We start from the raw sequence: 10,642 nt of genomic DNA on the forward strand, positions 1-10,642 counted from the left end.
ATAAAACAAGGGCTGAGAAGTCGAACTCTTATTTGTTAGACTTGGGCCCCCAACCGCGCAAACCCGCTTTTATAAGATTTGGACGAATAGCGCATCGAATACGACCCGGGTAGGTATGTACTATGCAGACTGCAGTAACAACCTTACCCTCCAACCCCTCCAACCCTCGTCTTGTCTTTTTTTTCGCTTTCAGCTCTTCACTTACCGTCGCGTGAAGGCGCCGAACTGACGAAAGACTCCAGCGCTTAAGATGACTTATCGAATTATCAATATGTCGCAAGTTATTTCCCTAGTCATTCCCCCAGAGCCTCTTCGGCTTTACGGAATGGCATATGAAGGTAGCCTACCTACGGTAGTATCGTTGATAGAACCCTCCCCCTCTCTTGTGAGATGTTGGCAGCTCCTTAAAGCTAAGGATATTTCCCTCTCATTCTTGTGGCTTGTTTGCTTCTCTTCTAACCACTTCTGAACGTGGCTTCCCCTCTTCTATACGTCTGTCTGCGTGATAATCTATCTTCCTCTTCCAGACTTACTCCATCCCCAAAGTTAGCAAAAGTTGTAGGAGCAACTGGATAGTTGATCCTTCCCTTTTAATGATAGCCAGCCAAGTCACATATATCTACGTTGTCTTGGCTTTTGGAAACCATGTCGGTAGAATCCTCAGAAACGTCTTCAGAGGCGGGATATCTAAATCAGGATGCTGAAGGCCGTACCGTCATGGCGGAGTTACCTGTGACCATTCCTCCAATCCCTAAGAAACCTAAGCAACAAACTCCCCAGCAAGCCATTGACGACTTCTGGGCTAAGTTTACTACTAAGGCTCCTGGTAAAGGTGTGTCTGAAGCTTCCCTATCCTCGCCAAAAGAGCTTCGGGACTTACTAACACTGTTGTCTTGCCCTTATTAGCAACTACTATTATCCCGCGCAACGAATATGCCGAAAAAGCAGCAAGGCGATCAACCAAGGCTGTTGGTACAAACACACAAACGTCCTACGATGAAGCCGCCGCCGTCTGCAAGGCAAAGGTTGCCAAAATCGTGAAAGAGTGTCGCCGAGTGAACCAGAAATACCGGGATCCTCACTTTGACCTTGAGTCCGACCTGAAATGGGGAAGTCGGGATACGCTTGAGTCACTCTGCAACGTCGAGGAGAAGTCGAGCTCGGACTTCAGGCCGAAGAGCGTCAAGCGCGTGGTCGACATCTTCGATGACCCTAAGTTTTACATCGAGGGTCCCACTGCCAATGATGTCCGGCAGGGCCGTGACGGCGACTGCTGGCTACTCGCTGCTTTGTGTACCCTCAGCAACAAGCCTAGTCTGATTGAGAGGGTGTGCGTAGCTCGCGATGAGCAAGTTGGTGTCTACGGTTTCGTCTTCCACCGCGACGGCGAGTGGATCTCCGAGATTATCGACGACAAGCTGTTTCTCACCAAACCCGACTTTGATGAGAGTTTCCTTGAGCGCATGCTTTGGGAAGACCGCGAGAGGATCAACTCCGAGGAGCAGTATCGAAAGGCTTACCAGAGCGGGTCCGGCGCCTTATACTTTGCGCAATGCGAACACGAAAACGAGACCTGGCTGCCCCTGCTCGAGAAGGCTTACGCCAAAGCACATGGCGACTACGCAGCGATCGAGGGTGGCTACACTGGTGAGGGTATTGAAGACCTCACTGGCGGAGTGACCTCGGAACTCTACGCCTCAGACATTCTGGACAAAGAGTATTTCTGGAAAGAAGAGCTCATGAAAGTCAATGAAGAATTCCTCTTCGGATGCTCCACGGGCATGTGGGGGCGTGGATGGGGTGACCGTAAGGGCATCGTCGAACTTCATGCCTATTCAATCATGAAGGCGGTCGACATAGATGGTCAACGCCTTGTATTGTTGAAGAACCCCTGGGGAAAGGGGGAATGGAAGGGTGCTTGGGCCGACGGTAGCAAAGAATGGACTGCCGAATGGTTGCTAAAGCTTAACCACCGCTTCGGCGACGATGGCAATTTTTGGATCTCGTATGACGATCTACTTCGTAAATACCAGGCCTTCGATCGTACTCGACTCTTCGGGCCGGAGTGGAAAGTTACCTCCCTTTGGACTACGCTTTCAGTTCCTTGGGCCTCGGATTACCACGAGACTTATTTCGATTTTACTCTGGCCAAGGCCGGGCCGGTTGTCATCGTGCTTTCTCAGCTTGACGATCGATACTACCGTGGTCTTGAAGGCCAGTACCGATTCGAACTAAATTTTCGCTTACACAAGAATGGGCAAGAAGACTACGTTGTACGTAGCATTAGCCCATATTGCCAGAATCGTTCGGTGAATGTGGAACTTGAGTTGGAAGAAGGCGAATATATCGTCTTGTTGAAAACCAACGCGACTCGCTACATGGATAAAATGCCGATAGAGGAGGTTGTTCGGAACAATGCGCGAGATCGCAGGGACAAGTTGGTCGCTGTCGGGATGTCTTACGATCTAGCTCACAGCAAGGGGAAGGTGATTGAAACCCCCGAGGAAAAGAAAGCCCGAAAGGAAGCAGAAAAACGCAAAAAGGACAAGGAACGCCAAGCGCTCAAGAAGAAGATCATGGATGCGCGGAATCGCCAACATTACCTCCGCGTCAAGGATCACAACAAACGCCAGGAAAAGAAAGCCAAGACCAAAGCAAAGGCGCAAGTTAAGAAGGCCGCTAAGGAGGCCGCCAAGGCTGAGAAATCGAGAGCGGCTGCCGAGGAAGCCAACAATTCCAAAGAACAGAAATCAGGACCCGAGAAGGAAAAGCATGTTCAAGTGCTATCTCCAAGTCAAAGCCCAGAACCAGATTCCAAGGGACCAGGTTCCGAGTCAAGTGCTGATCCCAAAATTGAGACTCCGTCAACAGAGCCTGAAAAAACTTCTACGGATGCCTTACTGAACACCGAAGAGCATCCGGCTGAGATCCCCAAGGAACCCGAGTCTGATGAGACTTCGGGTTCTATCAAGATCGAAGAGAAAGTCGAGCCAGCTGAAGACACGGCGGAATTGAAGAATGAAGGCTCTAAAACAGACGAAGGTGACAAGTCTCAGGAGAAAGAAGCTAGTCAAGAAGATGAAGAGTCATCTGACGAGAGCGATGTTTCATCCGTGTCCGAGATTAGCGATAGAGAGCTAGATATCGAACTCGAACATCCGGCTGCACCTCCAGTCCGTCCTCCACAGCCACCTCCGGAGGCGCCGGAAGAAGAGGCGGATGAGTTCGAGCGTAAACCATGGAACGCTGTCGCCACGATCGGCCTGCGCGTCTACTATAAAGTATCGGATGAAGATAAAGACAAGGATATCGTGAAGCTGCGTGTAGTTCGTCCAAACCCGTATGCCAAGGACAAGAAAGAAAAGAACGACGGAGAGAGCGACGAGGGCGACGGCGAGGATGATAAGCAAGATGAAACCGAAGGCAAGCAGGAAGAGCCGAAGAGCTCCAAAGGCCTTGATGTCGATGACAGCTCCAAAGATGCTACTTTAGAAGGGGACAACGAGCAAAGGAAGAAGAGCATCTTATCTTTAACGCCGTTGGTTAAGTAACGCTGGATTCTCACGAATGATGGCATATGAAATTGGTTACTGCAGGCAAGATTGACTAACCGTTGGCGCTCAGGAGTAGTTGTCAAAGCCGAAGAGGAAAATGATTAATATTGGGCTCTTGGAAAAGTTATTAGCTACTAGTCTCCTAGGTAGAATACGTAGAACACCACTCATAAATTGTATCTGATAGTCGCTCGAGCATCTTGATCTGTGTTGGGAGTATATTTGAATTATAGTAATTTGTCACCCACTGCGGTAATTATATAAAAACGTATCTTGTCCAACTGTCCACAGCCTCGTAAATCTAGTTATGTTGTTTGAATTTCATCCATTCGTAAATTTTAGGGGTATCGTTATTAGCACACAAGCAAACAACCATAAGACTCCGCGACGCCTCATCCTCAAGTTAAAATTCTTACCATCAGCCCCATTGCCAGCACCCGCGCCCCTAGAACTCATCAAGCAACCTCTCAACCTTCACCCGTTCCACAGCCTCTAGGTCCTCCATCGCGGCGTCCTCACCAGTTTCCGGCTCCGCATCAGGGAGCTGCGCGACGCGGGCCGCGACGCGCACGAGCAGGAAACGCATGCGCTCGAGCTCCTTCTCTAGCTCGCCCTCGCGCGTCACGAGGTTAGGCTGCACTTTGTCTATCCCGTCCATCTCTTCCACTCCTCCTCCCACACCGGAAGCAAGACCAGGAGCAGAAGAGGAGGGAGCGGAGGCTGATATAGATGCGGAGAAGGAAGAGGAAGGAGGAGGCAAGGAGGTGGAGGCGGAAGTGGAAGGCGGGAAAGAGGCTAACGGGGCGAGGAGCCCGCGCATCCGGCGCAAGCGCTCGAGGCGCGAGGACGCTTCTTTGCGCTGCGCTGCGAGAGAGGTTAGCGTCGAGGCGAGGTCCGCGTACCGGTTCGCTTCGGCGGGGTGAGCGGCGGCTTGGGTGGCGGAGTGCAGGTCCCATGTGCTGGGGAGGGCGGCGATGATGTCGTCGGATGCTGGAGAAGGCGGGAGGTGATTAGTTTCCTACTTCGATTTTGAAATTTCGGAAGTGTTAAATATCACGAGGATAATGTGTACGAAAAAAAAAGACATACCGAAATCAGCCCCAACCCTCAAAAACCGTCCCCCCTCCTCATCCCCCCTTTCCCTCCCCTCCTCCCCCTCCCCCTCTTCACCACCACCTACTCCTCCTCCCGCGCCATCCCCCCTCACAGCCTTCTCCGCAGCCTCCAAGTACAAAGCCTCGATCTGCTCGGCGACGTGGCGGCTAGCCTGCGGCGCGTACACGCGGCGCGCGTGCTGCAGCAGCGCGTGGTTGGCGCGGTACAGCGCCTCGTCGACGAGCCTGTCGGGCAGCGACCCCTCGGCGGCTTGCGCGTTGGCGGCGCGCCAGGCTGCGCTGGGCGCTAGCGACTGCGAGAGCTGGAGGGTTTGGGCCGTTAGGAAGGAGGATTTGTGGGCGAGGATCGTGGGGGGCGCCATCGTTGCTGCTTCTTTTTGGGGGGGCTTCGGTTGAGGAAGACGGGTAGGATTTAGATGTTGGACGCGTTGTGGGTGGCTTGGTAGCGTCGATGTGGCGATTATTGAGGGTTCATCGCTGGATATTGGTTCCCAAGAGATGTTTCGGAGTCTTGGTCTTTGCAATTGGTGTCGTTTACTTGGTGAATTGGTGAGTATAGAATTGCTATATCTCTAAATTAGCAGGATCGCGTCGCGTTACGAAGATAGATGACCCCGCATTATGTAATCGACCCCGCTGTGGGGATTATTTGGAGTAAGGGGGTCCTGTGATGACATAATATGAGAGGTCGGAGACTTCAGGGGATGATGTTTCTCAATTTCATATATACAACTTCAAAACTAGAAAATATGACGACAGAGCTATACTATTCCGTTTTAGAAACCTGCTTTTATAAGTAATCCATCTATCATTGTCTGGTGCACTGTTACACGGAGTAAAACTGCGGGATTCGAATACCAAAGCTCCCGTCTGTTCTCTTGGCCATCATCGAATGGGAATAAAGTCATAAGTCAAGTCAGTCGTGAAGCGAAAATCAATTATGGTTGGGGTCTTATCATATCAGTCGCTCATAGTTGTCATCATAACGTAACATTGGACTCATATCATTCCATTGTCAAATCTATACCTAGGTATGTTGTTCAAGAATCTCATAGTCCAGACCACCAGAAAGTCTCGGCCACCTTGAACGAACCCCTGATAGACCTTTCTGGTGTCACGTCACTACAGTTAGCCACTATAACTTCATACTCGCCCTCCTCGGTGCACCACTCATCACGTTCCTCATCCCAGTAACTAACCGCGTATTTCGTCTCTACCTTCACCGTTACAGTCTTACTCTCACCCGGATCCAGCTCCACCTTGGCAAAGCCTTTAAGCTCCTTCACAGGTCGATTTACCTTAGCTTTCTGCTTTGGAGCCACGTACACCTGGGCAACCTCGGCACCCTTTACGCCACCGGTGTTCTTGACTACAAGCGATACATTCAGCTCTCCATCTTTGTCTGTCACCGACAAATCTGAGAAGTGGAAGGTCGTATAGCTGAGACCGTGTCCGAAAGGGAATAGGAGCTGGATGTCGACGGATTCGTAGTAGCGGTAGCCAATATAGACATCCTCGCCGTATAACACCCGACCACCCTCGGTCCGGTAGTTTAAATACGCAGGATTTTGCTGGACACGAACCGGGAAACTCAAGCTGAGCTTCCCTGATGGATTTACATCGCCGAAGAGAACATCCGCGATCGTGTTGCCTGTCTCATTCCCGCCATACCAAGCGTGGATGAGAGCATTCACATCCCTGATCCAGGGCATCTCTACCGGAGTACCAGATTGCATAACAACGACCGTGTTGGGGTTGGCTTTTGCGACAGCCGCGATCAGATCATCCGAACCAGGAGGGAGGCTCATATCAGCACGGTCGTTGCCTTCGGTCTCCCATTCAGCGTTGAGACCAGCACATACGATGACTTGGTCAGCACCCTTAGCTAGCTCGACGGCATGAGCAATCTCGGCCTTAGGGTCGATGACTTTGCAACCACCGACCCTAAGCGCACCGCCACTGAGAAGAACTGCACCACCTCCAAGCTTGGATGTCGGGCTCGATCCAAATGTGACCTTAAAGTTGTATGTCTTGCCTTTTTCGAATTTATAGAAACCCTTCTCCTCTACAGTGGCACTGCCAAAGAACGCATCTCCCAGTGTCTGTTTCGTGGTATTATCAACGACTAACTCGTCATTGATGTAGAGATTAGCCGATCCGGATACGACCACGCCGAATTCCCACTTGGCGTCTTCTTCGGCAACCAAAGATCCTTCGAGGGTCGCATACCATAGAGGACCCTTTAGATTTGGGTTTTCGTAATCAATGAGGAGCATCTCCGTCTTCAGTAACTCAAACTGGTCGACAGGTTTTCTATTCGGAACCTCTGGGCCATCTACATAAACTTTCATAGTCACTCCTGGTTCGCCATTTGTTGATGTGGTAGAATATCCGAGTAGAGGAAGTAGCTTGTGCGAATATTGGCCGATGGTGTATTCTGGTGGTGAAGATAGCTTGCTGCTGATACCGTTAAACGGGGTTACAGCGTAATACGCAGCTAAAGATGCGGATCCACCTCCATGGTATGTTGCAACCTTGGAGTTGGGTCCGATGACAACAGTCTGTCGAAATCAAATATTAGCCATCATTGAGAATTATTTCAAAATAAACGTTCAACGCAATACCTTCTTGTCCTTCTTCAGGGGAAGAATCTTATTATCGTTCTTCAGCAACACTATCCCTTCATTACCTATCCGCCGTAACAGTGCAGCCGTCTCAGGGGTATCAGCTGTGCCTTCAGGAGCATTTTCTTTCACACCACTAGCAGCACATTTCTTGACGAATTCCAACATCGCCTTCACTCGCTGATCCAAAATATGCTTCCGAACCTTGTCGGTTGAAACGTTGAACTTCAGAGGTTCGCCCCTGAATCGTGGAGGACCAGGCATCTCAAGATCGAGGCCAGCCAATGCCGCCTCTGTCGTTGAGTAGGTGCCGTACCAGTCGCTCATGACCATCCCATCCCAGCCCCACTCACTACGAAGCATTTTATCTAGAAGTTTAGGGTTCTCAGAACAGTAAGTCCCGTTCACCCCGTTGTAACCCGTCATAAATGAACCCGGGTTCGCATCTCTGGCTACTAGCTGGAATGGCAGTGCGTAGATTTCACGCAAAGCTCGTTCTGTTATGATAGCTTGCACTGCATTTCGCTTGTGTTCGTGGTCGTTACAGACGAAATGCTTGATGGTAGCTTGGATCCCCGTCGATTGAATGCCCCTGACAATGGCCGCGGCTCCTAGACCAGCTAGGAATGGGTCTTCACCGAGCGATTCGAATCCTCTCCCACCGAGGGGACCTCGCTGCATATTTATAGTAGGTCCCAAAATTGCGTGTGCTCCTTTGACCTTAGCCTCCTCTCCCATCTTCTTCCCAGCTTCCTCCAGAAGTTCTAGGTTGAAGGTAGCACCTAACGCTGTCCCACAAGGGAAGCAGGCAGCCTTGACGCCATTGAAGAATTTGGTGCCGCGAACGCCGTTAGGTCCGTCAGTCAAGCGTAGCGAAGGGATGCCGTGCTCTGGAAGCCCCTTCGTATGCCAAAAGTCTATACCTGCTAGAAGATCGACCTTGTCGCTCATAGAAAGCTTTTTGAGGACCTTTTCCACGTCGATATCTGCCATTTTGAAGGTAACCCGATGGAGCGAAATGGGAAATATGGGAGTATGGAGAAGTAGGTAGCTATGACACTTCCTACATGAGATGGGTAGAGAGAAAGCAAGGAGAAGAAATAGAGTAAGATTTAACTCATTCAATTACGAGCTTGCTACTTACTATATAGCTCAACTTCGGCCCCGCTACTGCCGCGTACTATTCGCTCTACATCATGCAAGGTTTGACAACGGAAGTTAACCAAAAACCGACTTCTACCAACTTTGACCAACGGAGTACGGATTTCATAGAAGCCGCATCTTGGCAGAAAATATCGCGGGGTGATATAGGTGATATAGGGTTCGCTGGATGAGTACAGGTCCGGCTCTCTCGTTCCGCCTCGTCATTTGTGACGTTCCAAGACCGCTCAGGTATGAATTGTGACCCTCGAGACCGGAAAGTAAATTGAGGGGAGCTTGGGGATAGGACGGCGGACGATAGTACCGAATCTGCCAACCCGCCAATTCATTTTATGTATTGCGATGTATACTGTATAAATGCACAGTAAGCTTTAATTATTAATACTATATTTTATTATTTATAAGGGTTATAACATTAAAGGATGTTATAAATTATAAGAAGTTATAACGTTTTTTAATTTATATTATTTATAATATATTAAATTTAAATAATAAATAATTTAAATTTAATGTTATATATTAAAAACGGTTTTTTATTTATTTTATTTAAAAATATATATTTATTTATTTTTAAAACACATTAATTTCATTTAAAAATATATATTTATTTTTTATTAAAGTTATAATATATATTAAATAATTAAATAAAAAATTTATTTTAATTTTTTAATTATAAAATTAATTTATTAATTATATTATAAAACATTTCATTTATTTTATTTTAAATTTATATTTTTTTTTTATTATTATTATTTTTTATTATATATTTATATATTTTAATTATAAAATAAAAATGTTTTAATATAATAATAAAAAAAATTTTTATATTTATAATTATTAATATTTATAATAAATATAAATAAATATTTTATTAAAATATATTATTTATTATTATTCGTTATATATATTTTATTATTATTATTAAGATTTAGAATAAATATAAATAACTTTATTATAAAGTTTTTTTTAATAATAAAAAAAATAATATATTTTAAATTATTATATTATTTTAAATAATTAAATTTAAAAAAATAATTAATAATTTTTTTATTAATTATAAAATTAAAATAAAAACGTTTTTTAAAAAAATAATTTTTAAAATAATTATTATTATTATTAAAATTCGTATAATTAAATATTATATTATTCCGATTAAAATTTAATAAATATAAATTTTTATTTTCTTTAATTAATTAATTTTATTAAATTAAATATCGTTAAAATACTTTAAAAAATAAATTTATTATAAATAAAATCGTGTTATTATTATTAAAAATAAATTATCCTTTTTATATAAAATATTATTATAACTTAAAATAAACATTATTAATAATTAAATTTAAATTTATTTAATTATTAAATGATTTAAATTAAAATTTTAATTATTTAAAATTAAAAGTTATTTTATTAATAAAAGTTAATTTTAATTTAAGTTTATAAAATTTATTTAATTTTAATTTTTTTAAAACTTATTTAAAATTTTTATTTTTATTTTTTTTTAAAATTTTAATAAAATAATAATGTTGGAAAAAATGAACCACGTAAATTAAACGAAAAGAAATTTAAAAAATGTTATTTTTAATTATAAATATTTTTAATTATAATATTTATAAAAGATAAAAAAATTAATAATAAACGATTTAATTAAAGGATAAAATATATGCATTATTAATTTATATTTGCTTTATATAAATTTAAACATTAATATAAAATAATTATAATTAAAAAATTAATAAATATTTATATAAAAACGTAGTTTATTATTATAATTATTAATTATACGAATAAAAAAAAATATTAAATATTTTTATATATGATTTAATTTAAATTATTTTTTAATAAATTTTAAAATAATGTGGGCCTTTTTTAAATTATATAATTAATTTATAAAACAATAAAATTCATTATAAATAATAAACATAAAAAAATTAATTTCTTAAAAAAAATTTAAAAATAAAATATATAATAAAAAAAATATAATTTTATTTAATGGTTAATTTAATTAAGTAAGAAAAATGGGTGTTATATGTTTATATTAAATTAAAAAATTAATTTAAAAGTTAAAAATATTAAAGCTAAATTTAATATAAATGATTTATTAAGTTTTAAAAATTTTTAAAAGAAATAATTAATAATTAAAACTTAAAATAATAATATAAAAAATTTATAAATTTAAAAATTTATATTA

General features: G+C 42.9%; 3 protein-coding genes across 3 annotated transcripts; 1 reads left to right on the forward strand and 2 right to left on the reverse strand.

Moving 5' to 3' along the window:
* Nucleotides 1-557: 557 nt before the first annotated feature.
* Nucleotides 558-3,775, forward strand: F4807DRAFT_355906 (cysteine proteinase). The gene is made up of 2 exons (XM_047995511.1): nt 558-832; nt 907-3,775. Exons 1-2 carry the CDS (start codon nt 646-648, stop codon nt 3,549-3,551), a joined length of 2,832 nt encoding a protein of 943 aa, XP_047848804.1. The 5' UTR covers nt 558-645; the 3' UTR covers nt 3,552-3,775.
* Nucleotides 3,756-5,264, reverse strand: F4807DRAFT_472380 (kinetochore Sim4 complex subunit Fta4). The gene is made up of 2 exons (XM_048003007.1): nt 4,644-5,264; nt 3,756-4,544 (listed from the first exon to the last, which is right to left on the reverse strand). Exons 1-2 carry the CDS (start codon nt 5,029-5,031, stop codon nt 4,000-4,002), a joined length of 933 nt encoding a protein of 310 aa, XP_047848805.1. The 5' UTR covers nt 5,032-5,264; the 3' UTR covers nt 3,756-3,999.
* A 131-nt stretch (nt 5,265-5,395) lies between these two features.
* F4807DRAFT_448249 (glycoside hydrolase family 3 protein) lies at nt 5,396-8,743 on the reverse strand. Its single transcript, XM_047999920.1, has 2 exons — nt 7,294-8,743; nt 5,396-7,230 (listed from the first exon to the last, which is right to left on the reverse strand). Exons 1-2 carry the CDS (start codon nt 8,284-8,286, stop codon nt 5,719-5,721), a joined length of 2,505 nt encoding a protein of 834 aa, XP_047848806.1. The 5' UTR covers nt 8,287-8,743; the 3' UTR covers nt 5,396-5,718.
* Between the last annotated feature and the right edge of the window lie 1,899 nt (nt 8,744-10,642).

Source organism: Annulohypoxylon truncatum (assembly GCF_022578515.1).
Source record: "Annulohypoxylon truncatum strain CBS 140777 unplaced genomic scaffold F4807scaffold_61, whole genome shotgun sequence".
NCBI lineage: Eukaryota > Fungi > Ascomycota > Sordariomycetes > Xylariales > Hypoxylaceae > Annulohypoxylon > Annulohypoxylon truncatum.